Raw genomic sequence first — 27,428 nt, 5'->3', positions numbered from 1 at the left:
TCAGATGTCTTGTGGTACAGCGTGGGGCTCCTGCACCCCTTGACAGCAGATGGGTGCCACATATGTAAAATTAGTGGTGGTGGTTTCAAAGCCAAGAGCTGCCAAGCTAGAGAAGTTGGCAAAATTGATGCAGCAAGTGGTGGAGTGTGTTTACTGTGTATTCTGCTGGTATTGGAAAATGCTGCAGAGTACGCAGCTGGCTATGGCAAGGTTAGGTAAAGCAGACAAGTGATGTGCAGGACGAGATATTAATATGTGCAAGCTTTGACCCTCATGCATCTAATTTTCTCAGTACTCCTACCCATATATTAACTTGCTCATCCATGCACTTACATGCTCATCCTTCAACCATCCTCTTACTCAACTGTACTGTAATTCTTCCCCACCATGTCAAATGTAAAACAGATAATTTGGAGAATTTTTCTTTAATATATTTTATAATAGATTCACAATTTAATGTATTTTTTTTTTCTAGAATTGGTAAACTGTATCCCAAGATATTTAATGGTATCCTTTTGCCAAATTATTTCTTGTAAAGGTAGCATACCAGGGGTACAAAGGGGATTTAAAGGAAAAAATGCAGTTTTGTTGGTATTTAATTTATAACCTGAAATCTGTGAATACATTGAAATAATCTCTATTAATGGAGGAAATGAAGATTCGGGATTGCTAATAAACAAAAGTATATCATCTGCATATGCTAATGTTTTAATGATAACATCCTTAATATTAATGCCAGTGATATTAATACATTTTCTAATAGTAGTAAGGGTTTGATAACCAGGAGAAATAAAAATGGTGACAAAGGACAGCCTTGTCTAGTACCTTGAAAAAGAAAAAACTGATTCGAAATTTGACCATTAACGAATAGGCGAGCAGAAGGGCTAGAATAGAGCAGAAATTATGCGAATGATTCGCGCTTAGGCCCCTATAACATTTTGACTACATAAGGCATCCACGCCAAATTTGCACCATTTTCTTTCCCCAACATCATAGGGATTTAAAATTTTACTGTAGTGGATTCTGGGTAGAAAAACGTGTGGGGGGGGGGGTGTCCACGCAAGCCATACCTCCCTGGACTTCCACAGGTGTCTAGTTTTCAGAAAAGTGTGGGTTTGGTAGGTTTCCCTAGATGGCCGCGGAGTCCGGGGCCAAAAATCCATGTGACCCCCCCCTTGCAAAACCAGGTCGTTTTGTGACAGGTAATTTTGATGTCTCCTCTAAGTTTTGGGCTCTTGCCTGTCGCGGATATTTGGCCCACCCACGCGACTGAGGAACCATTTTTATCGGGAGACCTGGGGAAGTCTTGGGTAGTAGGCAATTTGTGTCAGCCTGTTTATTCCACAACTATCCCACGCATACATTTTTGAAAAAAGTGGTATTTTCAGCTAAATTTGAGGTTTGCAGGGGATTCTGGGTAGGAAAACGTTGGGGGGGTCCACACAAGCCATCCCTCCCTGGACTCCCCCAGGTGTTTAGTTTTAAAAAATGTGTGAATTTGGTAGGTTTCCCTATATGGCCACTGAGCCCGGTGCCAAAAACCCAGGTGACCCCTCTTGCAAAACGAGGTCAATTTCTGATAGGTAATTTTAAGGTCTTCTCAATATGTTTTGGGCCCTTGCCTGTGGCGGGAACTTGGGCCAGCCACACGAGTGGTACCATTTTAATCTGGAGACCTGGAGGAACGTTGGGTGGTAGGATATTTGTGTCAGCCCGGTGATCCCACAACTTTCCCACACAGAAATTTGAGCTACGTTTGAGGTTTGCAGGGGATTCTGGGTAGGAAAACGTAGGGGGGGGGGTCCACGCAAGCCATACCTCCCTGAACTCCCTTGGGTGTCTAGTTTTCAGAAATGTTTGGTAGGTTTCCCTAGATGGCCCCTCTGTATCCTCTGAGTCTCTTGCAGAAAACAAATATCCGCTTTGTGTCCTCGTAAATAATCTAAAATTTGTATACGTTTCACAGGATGTATTAAAACTTTAACATTTAAGGATACAAATTTCATATTAATTCATGTATTTTTTTTTAAGTGTGAATTTCCAAAAAGTTGTTTGGTTTCTTCTAGTTTTAACCGGGATTGAAACGAACAACAAATATGAGATAAAAAATGCCTTGGGACAACAAGTTTACTTTGCAGCTGAAGAAAACGATTGCTGCACGCTAATGTTTTGTGGCCCTGCACGATCTTTCGTCATCAGTGTGACTGATAACACGGGTCGTGAGGTCATGAAACTGCAGAGGCCTTATAGATGTTCAAGCTGTTTCTTTCCTTGTTTTCTTCAAGAGGTATGTACATTTTATCTAATATGAGTAATATTAGTCGTGGAGTTGGGCAAGGCATAGCGGAAGAACCATAGAGTTCTAGAGAGTCATAAAGAGCAGAACCAGCAAGGATATGACATGTATAGAACACAGCTGATGTCTTATACAATAGGATAAATACTGTTTCAGATATTTTTTTAATGATGGAGTGTCTCTTTAGTATAGTGGATTATATAGCTACATTTACCTCTGTTAAAATGAATATTTCTTATACATGAATTCCTGTCCCACACACCCCTCACCACCATGCCTTTAAGCCACTGGTGCATGTAAACCCAGACATTTTTTGGTTTATCGTGTGCACTCTCTATATGGCTAATATATTTAGCAGTGGAGTAAGGTCCTTGTCTATTAAACCATACACAACTGAGGTCTTTTGTTTTTATAGAACACACATCCTAAAATGAATGCCTTAAAGGTGGCGTCCGATTTGATCCTTAGTGAACATAAGGCACAGTGAAGCAGGGATTTGCTTGGGATCACATAATTTGGTCATTTAGGGAAGTAGTGATTTGAGCCCAGGTTCATTGATTACACATTTTCTAGTACAGACAGTGTATGAATATCTTCTACTCTTCCATTTACATTACAGGACAATGCTGTGTGTTCAGTTATTTCACAACTTTATTTACTTCATTATGTTAAAAATATAATGATTGCTTTTAACTCGGTATGCACATGATTAAAATGTCAACATCATTCTTTAAACAAACATTGGCAAAGTCACTAGGTCTGGCTGAATGTGCTGTTGCACGCAAACTATTTCTACATACTGAATTTGCTTGAATTGTCAATTAAAGTCGGGCCTATTGGCTTTGCAGGTACATTTGTATTTTTGGCGCTTTAGCTATTTGTGGTTCCAGTGTCATCTTGTCTGCAGGACTTCAGAAAAAAATGAGACCATCTTATTAGTTACTCCACACTGTTGTAGAATGACTATTGACTATTCCCCTTTCGTCTCTAAATCTACACTGATCTCTCCTACTCACCCCCAACTGGTCCCCTCCTCTATCCTGAGCAGCCTCTCCTTGGAAATTGCAGGTCGCTATGAGCAATCATATATTGCTCATTCACTAGGTCTCCCCGAGGCAGCAGTACTTCTGTTACTGGACTATGGACCATCCACATGGAACTGGAAATAGGACCGACAGTGACTGCTGGCCGGGCCTGTATTTGGCTGCTAATACTCCAGTGATTGTCCTCAATGCCAAATGCTACTTGTTTTGACAATCTGCTCTTGCTGGATTTAGGATTTGCTTGCTTTTCCTCACATCTGTTTTATTTGAATACAAGGCTGTGTGGGTGTTAAATGTAGGTCCCCCGATTTCACTTCCAGATGGTATCCTGTCGCATTGTCATACTATATGATTATGAAGCTGCCTGAGCATCAAGCGCGAATACACACAAATACACAAATTCTGTGGTTCCAGGGTCCAGAGCGATGATTTGAGAGTTGGGTCCTGATCACATGTTTAGATGAAAGATGGAACATATCTGTCATATTGGGTTTAGCTTGCCCTTGCTAGGCTAGGACCCTTGTGATCTCAACATTCCGTAATGTCACCTTAGGTTCGGCTGTGGCCAGGGTCCATTATTCAGTTGGTGATCGTTGGCTGTGCCTGGCTGGGGTTGTTAGATTCTCCTGACCTCTTATGAATAAACTACTCTGCTTTTCCACCTATGCGAGTGTGAGTTGTAATATTACCATATCACACCAGCTGTAGTCAGATTATGTGGCCTTTGAATTTATCAGGAGTGTTAAATCTCACAGATACTGAGTTTTTGAAAAATTACATGTCCTAATAAATACAGTAATTTTTTTCACAGTACAATTCCAGCAGGAATTAAACTTTGGGGCCCAATCTGATGCTGGCAGGAAAGGAATGTGCCATTTAGGTTCCTTTCCGACCAAGCCATTCTCAGAGAGCCCTTTTGCCATCCAGAAACCCTTCAGTACTCCCCCGGCCGCCTCTTTCTGTCCGAGGGAGTACAATGGCCGTTTCCCAATGCCTTTTTGTACCCGACTTTCCGGCACAAAAAGGCAGTAGGAAACTGTCTTTGGTCACCCCCAGCAGGGCCCCCATTGGTGCGAGGCCACCGATTGGCGGTATAGGTGCCCCCCGTTGATGCCTGCACACGGTAGAAGGCATCTTGAGGTGCCAGCCACGGCGTGAAGGGATGAACTGCGCCTCTGCAGTTAACAATGGGAGCATGCATTCCAAATGGAATGCACACTTGCATTGTTAAGTAGAGGATTGCGACCGAACAGGGTCTGGTTGCATCCTACTTGTAGATGTGGAACCGAGGACAGTAACGTGAAGTAATTTGAAATTGGAGAATATAAATTAATATCCTCACATTGATTTGTGGAGTGCATTGAAGAGAATATAGGATAGGTAATAAGTGGCCTCCATTTAATTTAGAAAAACGCCGACCTGGCCAGAACATTTTTTTGTTTTGTTTGTCAATAAAATAAAACATGTAATTATTTGTGTATTTATTTGAATGCTTTCTCCTTTATTTTCTGGTTTTGTTTTACGGTTCAAGTGAACGAAACTGCGTAGGACAGGATCCCTGTTTCCAGTAATGATTCAGTGGTGTTCCCTGTGTTCCATTAATGATTCAGGGGGAGTCCACAGCTTCCAATAATTGAGTGGACACCCACAGATGTCAAAAGGTTAAGAACCACTGTTGTTGACATAAGCTCGATTCCAGCAGGCCAACTGAGTGTCCATCCATCAGGGTAATCATATACCATTAAGCTTGGCAATAGTAATACCGCTAGCTCCCTTTTTAGGTCGAACCTAGCGGCAGCGCACATGTACTACTTGCTATGCGAGATTGCAGTCGTAGAGTATATGAGAGAAACTGCGCCCACTCTTTGCTGACATTTTCATTGGCTTTTGTCATTTTCTTTTGTAAATACTGCCTTCGGATTCGTTAATAGGCTTGTTAGTCCGTCCTAAGTACGGCCTTGTCTTCATTTGCACCCTCCCATGGCAACTAGCCCTTTTACTTTGGTTCTTACATGGGACCTGTTATTTAGTCTGCAAGCACTATTTACTTTGAGTTTCTCTTGCTGCAGGCCGGACATGCGCTGCTTCAGCTGAAACCTCTTGTGTTTTTTAAGCAGCACGGCCGCCCCGTAACACGGATGCCTGCTTTCAATCACTTTAAGCAAGCATTATCTCGTGTCTGTTTCAAACCACCCCCCCCCCCATTTAGAGATGATTAGCAAATTAAGTCATGTGAATTCCAGGTGGCACATAATCCTGTGCTAATAGGCTGAAGCTGACAACAGCACATCTGGGTTGCATGTCCTCTGTACTAAAAGCCACCTGATAGGTTGCTTTCAAAAGCCTGTTTTATTAACAACACCACCACCACCACCACCAAGACCACCACCATTAATATCAAAACCAGTACCAATACCACGACTACCAATACCATCACCACAACCACAACCATCACCGCCACCAATACCACCACTAAAACCAATACCACCACCAATAACCTCACCCCCAATACCACCACCACTACAATACCACCACCACCACCAATAACACCAACACCACCAATAACATCACTACAAATATCAACACTGCCACCACCACATCACCACCCATACCAATACCACCACCAATTCCACCACCACCCATACCAATACCACCACCAATTCCACCACCACCCATACCAATTCCACCACCACTAATACCAATACCACAACCACCAATGCCACCCCTAATACCAGCACCAATACTACTGCCACCGATACCACCACCAATACCGCCGCCGCCACCAACACTACTTCAACCACCAATGCCACCACCAACAAATACTGCCACCACCACTAAAACCACCAATACCACTACCACCACCACCTCCAATTCCACCTCCTCCAATTCCACCTCCACCACAATAGCAGCACAAATTCCACCACCACCACTACAAAACTAATCTAACCATTCTCCCCTTATTTTCTACCTACTCTATTTACATCAAGCAGGTCTTGCATACACCTCTATTAGGTTACACTTAGCAGCACTTGCTGTGTACGTGCAAAACCGACAACACACGTCTTTGTTTAAAATTCCAGTTATTAAAGCCTTTATGGAGGGATTCAAAAGAGTCATTACTCCCTCCTTCCCACCATCTCCAGACGAGAATCCTATTGTAGTTCTCATCAGGCGTATGGGTCCTCTTTTTGAACCACTACATTCATGTGATGTGCAGTTCCTCATATGTAAAGTAGCATTCTTAATGGCTATAACATCTCTCAGATGGATCCGTGAACTTCAAGCGCTCACTCTAGAAGACCTTTCTTTCAAATCTGCCCTGATAAATTGGTACTAAAAACAAACCCCAAATTTCTCCCTAAAGTAGTTTCTTCTTTTCATGTAAACCAGACCATTGAGCTACCACTTTTCTTTCTGAAACCAGACTCTGTGGCGGAAAGAGCTCTACATATACACAATGTTCAAAGAAGCGTAATGTACTACATTGACCAGTCAAAACCTTTTTGTAAAATTCAACAAACCTGCAAAAGGACTTACCAGTATCTAAAGCAGGAATTGCAAGGTGGGTGGTAAAATATATACAAAGTTGCTGCCTGTATCTCCAAAAGCTAATTCCACACATAAAAAATGAGCTTCTATGGCTTTCCTAGGAAACATTCCACTAGTGGGCATCTGTAAGGAGGCTACATGGAATAACCCACAAACATTCACAAAACACTATTTTCGCTAATCACAAGCCGTATTACAACTAACATCTACATAAGCCAGTAACAAGCGACCGCATTACAGGAGCAGTACTTTACATTCAATGTTAAGGATATGTATCTACGGCTAACACATGCTATGAATGGAACGATTTACTTACCCTGAAAGCATCTACTGTTCCTATCCTAAGCTCACCCGATAAGCCAAAAAGCAATCTAATAAAAAAGAGTCTGACCATAGGAGGAGTATCTTCACCTTGTAATTCAAAAATACTTCTTTAGAGGAAAACAAGTTGCAAACGTCCGAGCCCAACACTAGATGGCAGGAATATGCTGAGTATTGTGTTTACAGCACTACACTCTATGAATAGATGCTTACAGGGAATGTAACCTGTCCTTTTTCCCCTTTTGTTTAAACCTATGTATGGAAAAATAGCAATCGTCCTGATGTGGGCATTCAGTACCAACCTTTAAGGGGATGTAACTTGCTAAAACCTGAATACCATACAATGTTTTAATTAAATAACATCCATCTACCTTCCTACATCTTTCCTTACAATACATTTTGTCTTTAATATGTCTAAAATAGTAAATTAAATAGTCACTGCCTGACCACAGTTCCTCCTTTTCCAATCTTGACTGCATCACTCCACTCATTGTAGAAAATGTTCCACTAGTATTTTTAAATAGACTTGGTGTTTATTTTACTTCTAAATAAATTAACAATGTTTCTGTATTTTCTTTACAAAATCTCCCTGTTTTACAAATAAAAAATATATATAATCTTGTATTTGTTTGTTTACATTTTTATTCAAAAATCTATATTTCTACATACTTTCTAGTCATTTTGAAAATAAATACTTTGTCCTCACCGTTGATACTTGGGTATTAATACACTTACCTACCCATTACCCCTATATCCTGGCATCCCGCTGCTAAAACCTTATGATATTTTTCAAATAATTTGCATACATTATTTTTAAAATATTAGTCAAATTACAAATGTAATACTTGGGTATCATACTTTTTTTTGAAAATTTATTTTTATTTTCAGTAAACAATAAAATACCAATAATCAGGAGGCACACGATCAAAACATGTAAGTATCCCGGTAATCGACCTAAAATGGAGCTTGGATTTTGAAAGACAGCTCTAGGGTGGGCTGCGTACCATCGTCATCATTATGGCGTCCCCTCTATGCACATAACACCTTACAGAAAAACCACAGTATTCATTTACAAATTGCTATATCATATCGTTTCGTCAGGATCTTGTGCTACAATCGGTAACGTGCAGAGTTCCCCCTATATATGTTCCATCCTTGCCACAGCCGTATCCATTTTTTCGGGCACCCCCTAGGCACATATACAATTTTTTACGCTACCATAGCTACATCCATGTCTTTACACCATTCCTCGATAGTGGGGCCAGCTACTGCACCCCAGTGTCTTGCGATATTCTTTTTCGCCAACATCATTCCCAAGGTTGCCCATGTTTGTCGTGTGATATTAAGGTCTGTGGGCTCCCATATATTTAAGAGGCAACGCTTGGGCTCAGGTGGGACAGGGTACCCACTGAATCGTGTGATTTTTCCCATTACTAATCTCCAATACTCCACTATCACGGGGCACTCCCAGATAGTGTGGAAAAAAGTGCCAGGTGCCCCACACCCCCTCAAACAAAGTGGGGTGTCTGCTCTCCCAATGTGGTGAAGTGTCAGCCGTGTGTAGTACACTCTGTGCAGGATCTTAAGTTGTATCAGGCGAAGTCGGGATGGGATTACCACTTCCCTGGGTGAGGCTAATGCGTCCTGCCAGACTGTGTCGTCTAGTTCCCCCAGGTCGGCGACCCATTTATCACTGAGTTTTTGCAGGGGGTCAGGTGCGTTATTAATAATTTTCCGGTATGTCATAGAGATTGCTCTTTTGTCCATATGTTCTGTAAGTAACCTGTCTTCTAGTGGGGATGCTTCGGGTAATCTGGTGGATGGCGGGATTGCCGCCGCTAGGGCGTGCTTTATTTGATAGTATCGGAAAAGCTCAGTTAGTGCCATCCCATATTTGGATTGGAGTTGCTCGAATGTAATCATCTTCCCCTGTTTCCAGAGGTCTCCGACCCTGGAGATGCCAATTGCATCCCATTTGTGGAATCCCTTGCTCTTACTCAGTGTGCCCAGTCTGTTCGTGACCCAGGGTGGAGTGGCCTGTGTGATCTTGTTCTGCCAGCCCAGTTTAATATATGTACTGCGTGCCATATTTGGAGGGTGTGCTTCGTCGGACCCAATAGGGCCTGCGGCTTGCCGTAGACTGCACGATACAAACCTCCGTCTCCCATTCCCACCCTGTCCAGTCCGTAAGCCGGGTCCGTATGAGGGATATGGAGCCAATTATTTATTACGGTTAGGTGGGAAGCCCAATAGTAGGTCTGGATATTGGTGAGTTATATTACACCGTTGTACCATGTTCGACACAGTTTAACCATTGCTATGCGAGCCGGCTTGTTATCCCAAAGGAGCTTTGTGACCTCTGCTTCTATAGCCCGGAAGTACGATTGGGGGATCAGGAAAGGGGTATTTTGCAGAGCGTACAAAAAACGTGGCAAAGCCATCATTTTAAAGAGCGCCGCCCTACCTAGAAGTGTTAATGGTAGCGATTGCCAGTACTTCGTGTCCCGCTGCAACCTCTGCAATGGGGCGTGGAGATTGAGGGCTGTGAATATCTCGGGGCTGTGCGTTATATGTATCCCTAGGTATTTAAAGTGGCCTGTCACTATTTTAACGTTGCAGCCAGCTGGTAGACGAGGTGGGAGGCCGTGTAAAACATAGAGCACTGACTTTGCCCAATTGATAGTGTATCCAGAAAATCTCCCATAGGACCCACAGATATCTATGAGGCAAATATATATAATGGCGTCTTCCTGAATCGTGTGCCTGCGTCCCATAACACCATGTAAACGCCGTAGGTTTAGAGCCGTATTTCTCCCTGGCATGAAGCCCGATTGGTCGGGTTGTATTAATTTAGGTAGGTACGGCGTGAGTCGGCTGGCCAAAGTTTTGGCCAAAATGTTGGCTTCCGCATTTATCAGGGATATAGGCCTGTAGGAGGTGCAGTGTTTCTGGGGCTTCCCAGGTTTACAGATGGCTACTATAGTCGCTAAGCTCTGATCTCGCGGCAATTCGCCCCTCTCCAGTCCCGCCTCAAACATCGCTAGGAGATGGGGTGCCAAGGTCGCAGCGCTACGCTTGAACCATTCCACGGGGATTCCGTTGGGACCAAGGGCCTTACCCGGCTGAAGTGTATGTATTGCTAAGGCCAGTTCGTCTGCCGTAAGCTTTGCTTCTAGAAGTTGAGACTCTGCCTCCGCTAGTTTGGGAAGCCGGATGTCACGGAGGAAGTCATCTAGGTGCTCCTGCGTGTGTGAATGTGCGGAGGCATAGACTTGTTCGTAATGTTGTGCTAGGAGATCTACCACCTCCTGTGGGCTCTGCGTGGTTTCTCCCGTGGGCAGGCTAAGTTCTGCCACCCATCTGTCCGCGGTCTCACGCCTATCAAGCCAGGCTTGTAATTTGCCAGCTTTGTCGCCCATTTCGTAGATTGTATGTTGTGTCGCCGATAACCGTGACTTAGTGTCCTCCCACAGATGGCCTTTATATTCTTGTTGTTTGACCAATACCCTATGGGCGAGATCGTCAGAGGGCGCTGAGCCCAGATCCCTCTCTAGATTGGCGATCTCTCCCTCAAGTGTCTCCATTTGCTTGGTTTTTTCTCTCCTATGTTGTGTTATGAGAGGGATTGCCTGCCCCCGAAATACAGTTTTGTATGCCTCCCATAGGGTAAGTGGTGAGGGGACCGAGGTTTCGTTTTCGGCAAAATAATGCGTGGTAGCTTCTTGTAGACCCTTTGCTATTGCTGGATTTTTCAAGTATCCAGGATAGACCGGGTACGTCCTACGTGCATTTTGTGTATGCCAGGTGTAAGTAATGCTAAGTGGGGAATGGTCTGAGATACCTCTCGCCAGGTGGGAGACCTCCACGAAGTGTGCTCTTTCACCCGCCGGTGCCAGAATGTGATCTATTTGTGGGAAGCTGTTATGGGCGCCCGAGTGGTATGGGTATTGTCGCTCCTGGGGGTGACGGTGCCTCCAGACATCCGCGAGGCCCAATGTCTCCACAAAGTCCGTAAGCGCCGAATGCGCCCTATGCTGGTGTCGCGGAGGTGTGCGGTCGATGGTGTCATCCAACGTAGCGTTGAGAACACCACAGATAATTAAATTGCCCTGGGGGAGCTGTAGTAAAAACGCTCCCAGTGCCGGGAATGTAACAGAGTGGAGTGCCGGGGGGAGATAAACTGAGACTATGTTAAGTAGACGGCCCTCCCATTGACATGTCAGAGCCGCGAAGCAGCCCTGGTCATCAGTATATGTCTTTTTGATCACAATTGGGTACTGTTTTCTGATGAGAATCCCCACCCCGCGAGAGCCAGTCGTAAACTCAGAATGTACCGCTAATTTGAAACCCCATCTGTCAAGTGCTTTATATGTAGTCCCCGTCAGATGGGTTTCTTGCAACAGTGTTATCGCTGGCGCCTTACGTTTTAGATACTGGAGGACTAATCCGCGCTTTAGCTTGTCGCGGAGGCCATTCACATTCCAGGAGATGATGGGCAGGACTTGCATGCGCCTTTGGTCTTGCTGGGGTGCGTTAGAAGTCGTGGCCATGAGGTGTGGTGCTGGTGTAGAAGGAACGATCTAGAGGACTGTGGAATTCCGGTGAAGTTGTCAATGAAAACTGATAGTGTGCCTGAAAACCTGACAAAACAAACCAATAAATCAACATAAAACATCCCTGAATAACCCTGGATCCCTCCCCCCTCCCTGCTTCCCTGCAAGACGGTATAGAAACTGCCCACCACCCCAACTTTGCAGAGGGCCTAAATCCTGTTACCCAACACATCTGTAGGGGGTGAAGAGCGTCCTCCAGATGTCCCCGTTTATAGGCCGCAGCATAGGATTGATGGCCCGCAATGCCTAGTATGGGGAGTTCCAAGGCAGACGGAGTGCATGATGAATTCTCCATTTCCCCCTCCCCTTTCTTCATTTCCTTTCCCAGCCAAGCGAAGCTCGACCTCAGGCAATTTCAATTGAGTTCAGTCTTTGCTGACCAAGTGCTCACTTGCTGCGAAGTCGTCCGGTTTGCCGCCTCCTGAAGTGCACCCTGGGTCCGTATTTGGCCGATGCCTTCAACCTGCGACCCCCTCTGTCACCGCGAGCACCAAACGTCAGGGCGGGGACCGCTACACGGTGGTCCGGCCGCACACTGCCAATGTCAGCTCCAGTCAGTCGTAGGGTTGCGACCCCGGTGGTGTGCAGCCATCGCCGTTCTTACCTCGCCTAGTCCCGCCCCGGTCGGAGACTTGTCGCCAGCCCTCCAACCACTCCTGTGCCTCCTCAGGTGTAGTGAAGAACCATATCTTCCCGTCTGCCTCCACCCTAAGCTTGGCCGGGAACATAATTGAGTATTTGAGATTTCGGTTTCTAAGCTCCTGCTTTATGGCCAGGAAATTTCATCGCTGCCGGGCGACCGACGCAGTATAGTCTGGAATGATGGTGATCGCGGTGTGCTGGTACCTCAGAGGGGGCGCCGTCCTTGCCGTCTGAAGGATGAGATCCCGGTCACGAAAGTTGAAGAGCCTCGCCAGGATCAGGAGAGGCCTGCCCCCAGGAACGCGGTGAGCCCGTTCCACTGAAAAATAGTTGGAGAGTCCTTTAGGCTGCAGGTGATTCTTAATCAGGTCCTCAACAAATAAATCCAAGGCGGGACCCCCCGTCCCTTCCGGCACACCTACGATTCGAATGTTGTTACGGCATGAGCGACCTTCGAAATCATCCAGTTTTGCCGCCTTTTGTTTGTTATCCAACTCAAGCTGCTTCACTTGACTTTTTAATGCATGTGTATCCGTGCTTAACTCTATCGTGGTCTTTTCTGCTTCTGACACTCGCGATCTAAGGTTGCGGAAGTCCGCACGCAGGAGGGTTAGTTCAGTGGCGACCGTGTCAATGCGAGATTCCAGTGACGCATGGACCTTGTTGAGGGTGGCCATAATGTCTTGTAATGTGACCTCAGTTGATGGCGTGGGGCCTTTACCCGTTGCATCGTCCGCCGCGGCCCCTTTCGGCTCGGCCGCCTCGCTCTTGGTGTAGGCATACTTCTCCAATCTCCTTTGTTGGGTCCCTCTGTGACCCCGACCCCCCATGACGCCCCGGCCAGGAGCGCTCGGTTTTGCGTACCCGGAACAGCCGGTGGTAATCACCGCCGCCTGCCTATGCCTTCTTCCTGGCACGCGGCCTGTCGGGTTTCTCACCAGCCGCAGGGTGTAGCTGATCCCAGGGGGGGGCCATTCCCAGCGTTGTTAGTGCGGTGAAACGTCCTCGGCCACGGCCGGCGGGGCCACCCAGGTCCAGCCGCCCACGGCAGGATGGTTCCTGTCTGCAGGTATGTCGGTCGCTTGATATAATGGTGCTCCGAGGCCCGCGGACACTCCCACGCCGCCACCGAGCGCCCAGAAGTCACGGAGACGGGGCCGAACAGTAGGCACCCAGGCCAGTCGCCGACACCCCCGGGCGGATCCTGGTGCCCGTGATGTGAATGGCACTGCCAGTAAGTCTCGTTTAAAAGTTAGTGCAGGGGCTGCATCTTGCCCATAGGCCCCCTTCTGGCGTTACTATTGTTATATGGCCCAGGCAGGCAGGGGTCGGGTCCTGAGGACTCTTACGGGGTCGCCGCCCCCACACCATGTCCCCCGCCAACTGACCATCGCCGCCGATGCGGCGTCGCAGGAGAACGGACTGGTCCCCCGCCGCCGGCCCAGCGCAGGTTTAAGCGGGCGCCGCCTCCCGCCTCGGCGCCGCTCGTAGAGTCGTGCGTGGTGCCCGGTCCGCTGTGTCAGGCTGCGCTCCGTAGTCCCCGCTGCACCTCAGGGCCAGAGCGATGCGTGGTCACAATGGAAAGGGGCCGCCTCTATCCCCCTGTCCGGCCGTACCGATGTTCCGACGGCGGCGCCACCTTCTCGGCCTCCAGGCACTCGAGTCCCCGGCTCAGTGTGGGGTCGGAGGCTGCTCCCTCCGCCGCCTCAGATCTCCGCTCTCAATGTCGGCGGGGGTCCGCCGATGCACTACACGGATGCCCCAGAGGTTCCGACGGCACAGGCGACCAGCCGCCAGACACTGTCGGCACGGATTGTGGATCGGATTGCAGCTGCGGCCTTCGGGTGTTCCTGAGCTCCGCTACTCTGCGGCCATTTGCATTGGCCGCTGGCCATGCCCCTACTCGGGTATCATACTTGATACCTGAGTATTAACACACTTCCCTACCCATTACCCCATATCCTTTGTATCCCACTCCTAAAATGTATTATGATATGTTGAATTAATTTGCATAAATTATTTAAAACATATTTATTAAACTTCAAATCTCATTCTCTGGTATCACAGTTGGTACTGGAGTATTAATTCACTTCCCCACCCATAACCACTATATCCCTTGCATCCTGCTCTTAAAAAGTATTATATTTTTATATTAATTTACATTTTAAATCAATAAAAAAAAAGTAAATATATATATATATATATATATATATATTACCTACTGGCGGTCGCCAGTAGGTAGTTATAGTTAGGACCCCTTTTCCATAGGAAATCCGCAACATTCTATTTTGAATAACTTTGGCGCCGGTTGACGAATCCTCGCGAATTTCTCAAAATAGGTGGGGCGCTACGCTCCGCTCCTACCCTGAAAGTCTCGGGGGGATTCGTCAAGCGGGGGCTGAGAAAAAAGGGGGGTCCCAAAACGCGTTTTTCCCATGCATTTTTCCATAGGACCTTTAGACAGGGCTACAGCCCGAACGGCTGAACAGAATTACTAGAAATTTGGCAGAGAGGTAGTCCCTAGGTGAAGGAAGTGCCTTTTGTAGGTTTGGTGTAAATCTGTTCAGTAGGTCCTGAGAAAATAGCATTTAAATCAATATATATATCTGAGCCAGCTTACGGTACGCTTACGGTAAGCTTACCGTACGCGTACGGTGGCGTGCGCGAGCGCGATTCTGATTGGCTGTTAGATCTTAGTAAACATTCGAATCGGCCGAAACCAGGAAGCGGCGGCCGCCATTTTGTGTGTTTCACTCAGAAAAAAAAGAGTGAAAACAAGAAAAGGGGGCAAGGAGGAGAGTTACAGACCCCCTTACATTTGTGAGGGGGTCAAAGAAGGACAGAAAAGTACAAAGAAAACATTTATGGATTTTAAAAAAAATCACGGGGTACGCGTACGGTAAGCTTACGGTAAGCGTACGGAAGAAAAAAAAAAGAAAAAAAGAAATGAAATGCAGATTTAAGAGTTTAGATATTAGGGGGCTCTAAAAAGAGGCGTTGTGTTTATGAAGTGATTTTTTAAGTGGTACCTACAAGTAAGTACCGATGCAGAGTCTAAGGTTCAAGAGGGAAACTCTGTTCTCTTCATCATTGAAGTGCACACCATCTCCTCTATAAATGTCTTGCATGTCATAACGCAAGTTGTTGTGGTAAATGGCACCCATACCATAGTCACGGAGGAAAGCAGAAACAGATTTGTTGACGTGCTTTCTTGCTTTGTCAATTTGCGGACAGAAATGATTGGACCAGTTCCATTTTTGCCTTTGGCATATGTTGGAAAACACAAAGGCAGTTTTAGGGAAAAGTGAAAACAGTTGTGCAAAGGTGTCCTTCATAAGCATTTCCAGACCTACCCCAGTCAAAGTGCCTAGGTCATTGCCACCACAGTGCACTATTATGAGGTCAGGGTGTTGGATTTGCATGAAGGATTTCACCAATGGCATCAATTGGTGCCACTTTAACCCTCTCTGACCAATCCATTTAATGTCTACATTTGGCAAAGCAAGGTCTCTCACCATACCTGTTTTCTCTGCAAACTTTTCACTCCAGAAGACATAGCTGTGCCCTACAATCCACACTGTGAACATCTTCAAAGGAGAACTGGATGCACTCAGGAGGTGTCTTTCAGTAGAATGGCAATAAGAAAAGAAAGACAGTTTGGAAATGGAGGCATACATATTTTTTTCAAAACAAAAAGAACTGATTGGCTGTTTCATACCATTCTAGAATAAAAACTAGGCTGTATGTGTAAATTAATAGAAGCATGTTTTGTATTGGTACAAAAAAATGTGTTACCAAAGAACAGTACTATGGATTTGCTGTTAGGTTTGAAAAGTCAAGCACTCTTGCTCTGTGGAATTGAAACATTGTGTGGCGAACTTCTGACCTAACTCCACACAGCAGTGTTCCATGAGCTGTTGCTATGGTAGCAGGCAGAAGTCAAGTTGGGGGAAGGGTCCTAGGCAGAAGTCAAGTTGGGGGCAGGGTACTTTTGGAAAAGGGTTGGTTTTCAACCAATAGAAATGTGTGATTACATTTGAAAAAAAGGGGGAAGCACTGAGATTTGAAACTTACATGTATATGTGTGGAAAAATAGAGGGAAAGTTTGCCATTATCTGGTTCTGCTGAGAGGAGAGAGGTGTAGAGAACAGAGATCCTGGCTCTGATAATCTGCTGTTTGAGTGCCACATTTCTTTCACAACTAACTAATTTTAAAGGTGAGTTTAGAGTTTGAGAGGGGATGTATATGGTAAATTAAGAAATGAATAATAGAATTGGAATTCCTTTTGTAGAAGTTGTGTTTATTATTTTCTGTTTTGGGAGAAATTTAAATGTGAGGAACATGTAAAATAATATGGACAATTTTTTCATGATAAATTAAGGTGTACTGGTAAAAATAAGGAATACTTTAAGGGTTTGAGGTTGCAGTCAGTAATGCAAATACATTCAGCATCACTAAGGCTGGTTGCCCTTGCTGGAGTGTAGGCAGTCACCGAGGATACACATGGTGGTGGTCTGAAAAAGCAGTTTGGACATGGGCTTTTTAAGAAAATCTAAAAAGTGGATTCATAATGTGTCAGTCTGTAAAAGTGATTTTCACTTGCCAAAAAAAAAGAGCAGTAAGTGTGCATTTAAATTGGCAAAGAAATTTCGTTTTGTGACTAATGTGAAAACATGACTCTGTGTGCAAATAGGAATTACAGGCAGAGATTTATTGCGTATTGCTCTGGTGATTTCACAGTTGCATTAGATGGAAAGGGGGAGCGATTTTTTGGTGCAGAAGCAGACTCTTAGCACACACCCAGCTCCTGTCCATGTATAATCATGCACAGTATTTACAAGCGAGTGGGGTTTTCAGGTTTCAGTCTGTAATGCAAATACATTCAGCATCACTAAGGCTGGTTGCCCTTGCTGGAGTGTAGGCAGTCACCGAGGATACACATGGTGGTGGTCTGAAAAAGCAGTCTGGACATGTGCAATTTAAAAAAATCTGAAAAGTGGTTTCATAATGTGTCAGTCTGTAAAAGTGATTTTCACTTGCCAAAAAAAAGAGCAGTAAATGTGCTTTCAAATTGGCAAAGAAATTTCGTTTTGTAACTAATGTGAAAACATGACTCTGCGTGCAAAGAGGAATTACAGGCAGAGATTTATTGCGTTTTGCTCTGGTGATTTCACAGTTGCATTAGTAGGAAAAAGGGGGAGCGATTTTTTGGGGGAAGAAGCAGACTCTTAGCACACACCCAGCTCCTTTCCATGTATAATCATGCACAGTATTTACAAGCGAGTGGGGTTTGAGGTTTCAGTCTGTAATGCAAATACATTCAGCATCACTAAGGCTGGTTGCCCTTGCTGGAGTGTAGGCAGTCACCCAGGATACACATGGTGGTGGTCTGAAAAAGCAGTTTGGACATGTGCATTTAAAAAAATCTGAAAAGTGGATTCATAATGTGTCAGTCTGTATAAGTGTTTATCACTTGCCAAAAAAAGAGCAGTAAGTGTGCATTCAAATTGGCAAAGAAATTTCGTTTTGTGACTAATGTGAAAACATGACTCTGTGTGCAAATAGGAATTACAGGCAGAGATTTATTGCGTATTGCTCTGGTGATTTCACAGTTGCATTAGATGGAAAGGGGGAGCGATTTTTTGGTGCAGAAGCAGACTCTTAGCACACACCCAGCTCCTGTCCATGTATAATCATGCACAGTATTTACAAGCGAGTGGGGTTTTCAGGTTTCAGTCTGTAATGCAAATACATTCAGCATCACTAAGGCTGGTTGCCCTTGCTGGAGTGTAGGCAGTCACCGAGGATACACATGGTGGTGGTCTGAAAAAGCAGTCTGGACATGTGCAATTTAAAAAAATCTGAAAAGTGGTTTCATAATGTGTCAGTCTGTAAAAGTGATTTTCACTTGCCAAAAAAAAGAGCAGTAAGTGTGCTTTCAAATTGGCAAATTGAAAAATACTCCCATATGAAAGAGCTCTTTTGTTTCCTCCTTCTCTGCCTCAAGGTAGTGCTGCTAGCGTCACTCTCAGAAGAGTTCTGCTGTTCTGCCATCGTATCACAAAGACAACCCAGCTCCTTCTCCTAAGGGATCACAAGCAGAAATGAGGGGAATGGGTGTGGTGTAGGAGAGTTCTAGAACTGAAAGTAGTTTCAACCAATCAAAAGTTGTGTTTCATGATCACATGACCTACCGTACGCTTACGGTACGCTTACGGTACGCTTACGGCAAAAGTGCGCATGCGCGTAAAAAAGACACGCGCTTGCGCGCATGCGCATAACAGTCACTACCCGACACTTCCGCGTAACGTGCGCGTGTAGCGTACACGCGTACGCGTCCCACGCGGAGTACGCGCGGCTACGCAAATTGCGTAACTATACGCAAACAGCGTAGAAAAATTACGGGCGTTGCGTAAACCGTACGCTTACCGTAAGCTTACGGTACGCGTACTAAATAAAAAAAAAAAAAAAAAGGAAAAAATGTATTGCTAATAAATTTTACCTTTTTGTATTATAAAATATTTTTAAAAAAACATATTATAGAATTTTAAAAATTTAACCACAGTCTTAAAAAAAGGATAGAAAATTAAAAAAAAAAATATGTAAAAAAAATACATAACTTAGCATTTAAAAAACCGTACAAATTCACTGAAAAAACCATAGGTTTCACACACGTTATAGTTAGGAATTTGCATTTAAAAAACCTTGCTAATTCAATGAAAAAACCATAGGTTTCACACACGTTATAGTTAGGAATTAGCATTTAAAAAACCTTAGAAATTCAATGAAAAAACCAAAGGTTTCACACACGTTATAGTTAGCTGGACATTTTACTCGTAAAAAACCATTGAAATTCCCCCGTTATAGTTAGTTAAGCGAACTATAACTCGCGCGCCCGCAATGCACTGCTGATGACGTCACATATTACATCACTCATGACATGGTCAGTGACATCACTCATGACATCACTGATGACATCTCAAATGACATCACTGATGACATCACTAATGACATCATCCTTGTGATAGAGTGGCAGACCTCCTCTCACCCTAATATAACCTTTGATACACACATTCACAAATAGAGACTAAACTTTTCAAAACAATGGACATACCAATACCAGTTACAACAACCTCTTCAGTAATTCTAAGATCCACATACACATCCACTCATTCACCAACAGTCCTATACAGTCACTCATACATGTACTCACTCATCATATGTACTCATACACCTATACATCCTGTTACACAATGCCACTCATCCGTAGAGTTACTCACACACATAGTCACTCATGCTAATAAAGAATCAAACATCCATTTACTTGCATATACAGTTATACACACACCACCACATTTACTTCTACAAAAACTTACACATACTTAGTCTTTTAAACAATCACTTATAGAAACACATACTTATTCATACAGGAACTCTTTCAATCTCTCACTCTCACATATACTCACTTATATACACCAATAGTCACATATACTAGTTTAAAACATATGTAGTTACTCATAAAAACACTGTAGAGACAGTCATTCACTCACTAACACACCCATACACACACTCATCCACCCATGCAGTCCTGCACACATACTATCTTCAACACATACAAACAGTAAGTCACTCATTCATGCACCTATGCACTACGTAATACCCCCCATCGAACCATAAAGACATCAGACACTTATACTGATACCCAAAAAAACAACTAATAACCTATATAAACACTCATGTAGCTGCTCACCAACCCATGCAGCCACTTATACACAAAGTGAAAGACTGATACAGATATATACATATTTAAACATTACTCACTAAGCCATGTATTCACTATGATACTCCTAATCAGTCAGTTACACAATCAATTTTTCAAAAACAAATCATCCATTTAGACACTTATATACCCATTTATTCTTCCATCGACCTTGAGATATACATATATAAAACATATTTAATTTTCAGAAAAACACACATTCACTGGATGATGTCATCAGTGATGTCATCAGTGATGTCATTTGAGATGTCATCAGTGATGTCATGAGTGATGTCACTGACCATGTCATGAGTGATGTAATATGTGACGTCATCAGCAGTGCATTGCGGGCGCGCGAGTTATAGTTAGCTTAACTAACTATAACGGGGGAATTTCAATGGTTTTTTACGAGTAAAATGTCCAGCTAACTATAACGTGTGTGAAACCTCTGGTTTTTTCATTGAATTTCTAAGGTTTTTTAAATGCTAATTCCTAACTATAACGTGTGTGAAACCTATGGTTTTTTCATTGAATATAATATATATATATATATATATATATATATATATATACTTTTTGCCTTCCTCCTGTATTTTTTCTGACCTGTTGGTTGTTTTATGACTCTGGGCACTTTACCATTGCTGATCAGTGCTAAAGTGCATATGCTCTCCCTTGTTAAATTTATGTATTGATTAGTGACTCCATGATTGGGGTTATTTTATTTACTTGTCAGACCCTAGTACAGTGCACCATGTGTGCCCAGGGCTTGTAAATCAAATGCTGCTGGTGGACTTGCAGCACTGGTTATGCCACCCACAGAAGCAGCTTGTAAAGTGTGTCTCAGGTCTGCCATTGCAGAGCCTATGTGCAGTCTGGTACTACCATACTGACTGACCAAGTGTACCCACTTGCCAGTCCCTAAACCTTCCCTTATCTGCAAATCAGACACCCCTATGGTAGGCCCAATGGCAGGATGCATTGTAACTATAAGGTAGGACATGCCCTGGTGTGTGTGGCATGTCCTAATAGTGAATTACAGCCATTTTCGTTTTTCATTATTGCAAGGCTACCTGCTTCCCATAGGCCAGAATGGGCAGAGTATTATTACATCTTATAATCCTAACTGACTCAGGGAACATGGTAGAAATTCGAGTTTAGTATGCCTGAACTCAGAATGATAAAATACATATTTTAGTGAAGTTGATTTTAACATTCTGTGTTTGAAAATACCACTTTTAGAAAGTAGGATATTTTCTTGCTCAACTGTCCAAGCCTGCCTCTGCTAGGTTGTGTATTGTGTGTCTGGTTCTGTGAGTGACAGGGGCTGGGGATTCCAGGAGAGAGGGTGAGTCAGCACAGGGCTGAATAGGAAGAACTGCATGTAGATGGGTGGGAGGAGTTGCACCTGGGACCTGAATAGAGCTGTGCCTTCCCTCCACAATGCTGGCTCCACCTCCTGTGGTCCGTCTGATGCCTCTGCCCTGCACTCTGAAAGGAGAGAAGGAGTCTTGTCAACAAAGTGCTCCAGGACTGACCAGAACTGGTTTGGACTAAGCAAAGGCCTCTCTCTCTCTGCCTTCAGAGAACAAAGAGAAAAGTACTATAAATATTGGGACCCAGACCTCAAGATTTTAGATCACTTCTGGAACAAGAAGAAACCTCTGCCAAGGAGAACCACCAAAGGAAGCTGTAGGAGTGGACTGCCCCCTGCCAGTGTGCTGTGTTGCTGGGTTGGCCTACAGTGGTGTCTTCAGTGCCAAGGAGAGGAGAAGGAACTTTGTGTGTACTTCATCATCTTGCAGAAATTTCTCCACGGGCTTGAACTTGTGCTTGCCTCCTGATGAAGTCTCAGGGACAAAAGACTTCACCACCAGCTCCCCCCTGAATTTCCTTGCTGGGAATTCTATTTGCAGAAGCCTGCGTGTTGCTGGGAGCTGGAAGCTCAACGCAATGAGAAGCATGTCGCCACCGCAGCTGTGGTCATCGCATCACTGGAGAAGCGTGCCACCGCATCTCCCAGAAGCATGCCTTCGTCGCAGCTGTCTGCTGTTGCATCACCGGAGAAGTGCGTCGCAACCGTGAGGGTCGCCGTCTCATCATCTGAGAATCGTGTCTCAGGGCCTGTCGCGGCTCCAAAGTACAGAGTCGCAGCAAAGCTGCCAGGGCGTGCCCGCATCATCTTCACATTGTCACATCAAGGGGCGCCATCTTATCGCATCGGATTGTCGCATCACATCGAGGCGCCATCTTGCTGCATCACCTCCTCACTGGTAAGGATCAAGATGCGTCCCCTACTCTATGCAAGCATTGAGGCGCGAAGCATCGTCTCCCCCGAAGCAATGAACTGACGCATCTCCAACTCTGCGAGCCTTTGGTTTATTTTGCGTTACGCATCCAGGTACTTTTGTGAGAACTGTTGCATTTACCAGCAACTTGAACTAAGTTACTTCTACCATCTTTAAGTCAATTTTGAGTACAGTATTGTGGATTTTTGTTGTTTATGGTCTTGTGTTGAGTCTATATAAAGCATACTTATTTTTATAAAACTTGTGTGGTGTCCATCTGTAGTGTTTTCACTGTATTACTGTATTTGTTCACAAATGCTTAACACACTGCCTCTGAGATAAGCCTGTCTGCTTGTGCCAAGCTGCCAAGGGGGTGGCAGGGGTTATCCGGTAGTGTAATCCCCTTTCCTTGACTTAGAAGCAAGGGTCCCTATTTGGTCAAAGGTACCTACTTCTGCCAACTAGAGACCCCCAGTTCTAAAATACGTGTGTGTTTAGACATCTAGACACATGCACTTTGACATACATTAATTTAAAAAAAAAGTTTAAAAAACACTTAATAGAGAACCAACCTACTGATTAAATGTCTGTGCAAAAAGCACAATTGATGAATGGAATGCAGAACAATGTCAACACTCGCCCGCAGTCAGTGATCTGGGCCTAAAGCCATCGTTTTTTTTGCTCACTGCGCCATTCCAGTTTGGACCCAGCCATAAGCAAATCAGTCTTGACCTTGCTCCCCATGGGAACAGTTTAGCCTAAACAGCCAGGTCAAATCCTCCCTGGACCATAAACAAGCATCCAAGGACCAGTTATGGGGTATCGCCCCTAATCAGTCAGAATAGCCTGAATCCAGTGGCGTGCTGAGCACTTGACCCACGTCTGGGCATACCTGTCCCACTCGGGGTGACAAATGCAAAAATAACAGGTGATGGTGGAATGCTAAGCGATGTCAATCACTCACCCCCAGTCGGAGATCATGGCCTAAAACCATCTTTGTTTTGATCACCTATTCCTTGTAAAACACTAACAGTATGTCTTTTCACTTTCTACACTGCCTTAATTTGCAAATATGGGACACTTTTTTACCTGTCTCGTTTTCTACTGGAGGGAACTTGCTGCCCAGTCCAAACCTGATGGCACATACATGGCTCCACTAACCAGCATTAACAACGCTATTAAGTTACACCTATGCCTACGCTTAAAGTAAAGAAAAATAGTGCTTTGATGTATCCAGTGTTGCCCGCATCATAGAACTTTCTTTCATCTTTTTTCCTCTTTAAGCCATGTTGCACAGCAGCCTGTGCTGCTATGCAGTATAGCTTAAAGCATTGATAAAGCCAATTAACTCTCTGGTGTGTGAGTGCTATTTGGCTTTGTTTAATGCTTTTGTGGTGCTTTTGTGGTGGACAGGAGGTTGGAGGGGGCATAACAGAAGGAAACAGCCGGTACCACACATCATTTATCATGCATGACCATGCATGCACTTTTACCACACAAGTTAAGTGTAGTTAAGGTAAGGCAATCTCAAGTAGGCAGTCAGTCCCTGTAACCTATATTTATGTGTATGTATGTGTATGTATATATATATATATATATATATATATATATATATATATATATATATATATATAACTCACTTAAAAAACCATAGGTTTCACACATGTTATAGTTAGGTGGGTATTTCACTCATGAAAAACCAATGAAATTCCCCCGTTATAGTTAGTTCAGATAACTATAACTCGCGCGCCCACAATCCACTGCTCATGAAGTCACATATTACATCACTCATGACATGGTCAGTGGCATCACTCATGACATCACTGATGACATCATCCTTGTGATAGAGTGGCGGTCGCGTGAGTTATAGTTATCTGAACTAACTATAACGGGGGAATTTCATTGTTTTTTTATGAGTGAAATATCCACCTAACTATAACATGTGTGAAACCTATGGTTTTTTAAGTGAATTTGCAAGGTTTTTTAAATGCTAATTCCTAACTATAACGTGTGTGAAACCTATGGTTTTTTCAGTGAATTTCTACGTTTTTTTAAATGCTAATTTATTTATGTATTATTTTTTTTTTATATATTTATTTTACAATAAACTACAATAAACCGCGATTTAAAAAAAAAAAAATTTTTTTTTTGCCTTCGGGGTCCTTCAGGGACCCCCTAACCAAGGCTAGGGGGTCAGGAACTCTCTACCCTGCCCCCTTTTCACGTTTGCCACCTTCCTTTCGACCGATTCGAACGTTGACTAACATGTAACCACCAATCAGAATTACGCTCGCGCGCGTTAGGGTGCTCGCACGGTGCGCGCACGGTGCGCGCACCCTGCGCGCGTATAGATATATAATGCTTTTAAATGCTATTTTCTCAGGAAATACTAAACAGATTTAAACCAGACCTGCAAAAGGCACTTCCTTGACCTTATGGCTACCTCTCTACCAAATTTCAAGTAATTCTGTTCAGCCGTTCGGGCTGTAGCTGCGACTAAAGGTCCTATGGAAAAATGCATGGGAAAAACGCATTTTGGGACCCCCCTTTTTTCTCGGTCCCCGCTTGACGAATCACCCCGAGACTTTCAGGGTAGGAGCTGACCGGAGCGCCCCATCAGTTTTGAAAATTTCGCGAGGATTCGTCAACCGGCGCCAAAGTTATTCAAAATAGAATTTTGAGATTTCCTATGGAAACACGGTCCTAACTATAACTATCTACTGGCGACTGCCAGTAGATTATATATATATATATATATATATATATATATATTACCTACTGGCGGTCGCCAGTAGGTAGTTATAGTTAGGACCCCTTTTCCATAGGAAATCCGCAACATTCTATTTTGAATAACTTTGGCGCCGGTCGATGAATCCTCGCGAATTTCTCAAAATAGGTGGGGCGCTACGCTCCGCTCCTACCCTGAAAGTCTCGGGGGGATACGTCAAGCGGGGGCTGAGATAAAAGGGGGGTCCCAAAACGCGTTTTTCCCATGCATTTTTCCATAGGACCTTTAGAACGAGCTACAGCCCGAATGGCTGAACAGAATTACTAGAAATTTGGCAGAGAGGTAGTCCCTATGTCAAGGAAGTGCCTTTTGTAGGTTTGGTGTAAATCTGTTCAGTAGATTCTGAGAAAATAGCCTTTAAATCAATATATATATCTGAGCCCGCTTACGGTACGCTTACCGTACGCTTACGGTAAGCTTACGGTACGCGTACGGTGGCGTGCGCGAGCGCGATTCTGATTGGCTGTTAGATCTTAGTAAACATTCGAATCGGCCGAAACCAGGAAGCGGCGGCCGCCATTTTGTGTGTTTCACTCAGAAAAAAAAGAGTGAAAACAAGAAAAGGGGGCAATGAGGAGAGTTACAGACCCCCTTACATTTGTGAGGGGGTCAAAGAAGGACAGAAAAGTACAAAGAAAACATTTATGGATTTTAAAAAAAATCACGGGGTACGCGTACAGTAAGCTTACGGTAAGCGTACGGTAGAAAAAAAAAATAAAAAAATAAATGAAATTCAGATTTAAGTGTTTAGATATTAGGGGGCTCTAAAAAGAGCCGTTGTGTTTATGAAATGATTTTTTAGTGGTACCTACAAGTAAGTACCGATGCAGAGTCTAAGGTTCAAGAGGAAGACTCTGTTCCCTTCATCATTGAAGTGCACACCATCTCCTCTATAAATGTCTTGCATGTCATAACGCAAGTTGTTGTGGTAAATGGCACCCATACCATAGTCACGGAGGAAAGCAGAAACAGATTTGTTGACGTGCTTTCTTGCTTTGTCAATCTGCGGACAGAAATGATTGGACCAGTTCCATTTTTGCCTTTGGCATATGTTGGAAAACACAAAGGCAGTTTTAGGGAAAAGTGAAAACAGTTGTGCAAAGGTGTCCTTCATAAGCATTTCCAGACCTACCCCAGTCAAAGTGCCTAGGTCATTGCCACCACAGTGCACTATTATGAGGTCAGGGTGTTGGATTTTACATGAAGGATTTCACCAATGGCATCAATTGGTGCCACTTTAACCCTCTCTGACCAATCCATTTAATGTCTACATTTGGCAAAGCAAGGTCTCTCACCATATCTGTTTTCTCTGCAAACTTTTCACTCCAGAAGACATAGCTGTGCCCTACAATCCACACTGTGAACATCTTCAAAGGAGAACTGGATGCACTCAGGAGGTGTCTTTCAGTAGAATGGCAATATGAAAAGAAAGACAGTTTGGAAATGGAGGCATACATATTTTTTACAAAACAAAAAGAACTGATTGGCTGTTTCATACCATTCTAGAATAAAAACTAGGCTGTATGTGTAAATTAATAGAAGCATGTTTTGTATTGGTACAAAAAAATGTGTTACCAAAGAACAGTACTATGGATTTGCTGTTAGGTTTGAAAAGTCAAGCACTCTTGCTCTGTGGAATTGAAACATTGTGTGGCGAACTTCTGACCTAACTCCACACAGCAGTGTTCCATGAGCTGTTGCTATGGTAGCAGGCAGAAGTCAAGTTGGGGGAAGGGTACTAGGCAGAAGTCAAGTTGGGGGCAGGGTACTTTTGGAAAAGGGTTGGTTTTCAACCAATAGAAATGTGTGATTACATTTGAAAAAAAGGGGGAAGCACTGAGATTTGAAACTTACATGTATTTGTGTGGAAAAATAGAGGGAAAGTTTGCCATTATCTGGTTCTGCTGAGAGGAGAGAGGTGAACAGAACAGAGATCCTGGCTCTGATAATCTGCTGTTTGAGTGCCACATTTCTTTCACAACTAACTAATTTTAAAGGTGAGGATAGAGTTTGAGAGGAGATGTATATGGTAAATTAAGAAATGAATAATAGAAATGGAAATTCTTTTTGTTGAAGTTGCGTTTATCATTTTCTGTTTTGGGAGAAATTTAAATGTGAGGAACATGTAAAA

At 43.9% G+C, this 27,428-nt stretch overlaps 1 protein-coding gene across 3 annotated transcripts in view; it reads left to right on the top strand.

The window, feature by feature from the left end:
* The window catches only part of LOC146785770 (phospholipid scramblase 1-like), a 420,799-nt gene that overhangs the window by 282,400 nt on the left and 110,971 nt on the right, over nt 1-27,428 (top strand). For all 3 annotated transcript variants that reach the window (XM_085635025.1, XM_085635026.1, XM_085635027.1), the window contains one exon: nt 2,067-2,287. In XM_085635025.1, the coding sequence (XP_085491151.1) occupies nt 2,067-2,287 (221 nt within the window). The remainder of the gene's footprint in view (nt 1-2,066; nt 2,288-27,428) is intronic.

This window comes from Triturus cristatus, chromosome 11 (assembly GCF_964204655.1).
Source record: "Triturus cristatus chromosome 11, aTriCri1.1, whole genome shotgun sequence".
Taxonomy (NCBI): Eukaryota; Metazoa; Chordata; class Amphibia; order Caudata; family Salamandridae; genus Triturus; species Triturus cristatus.
Note: the sequence above shows the minus strand (reverse complement) of the source record. Positions and strands in the feature narration are given on the sequence as shown.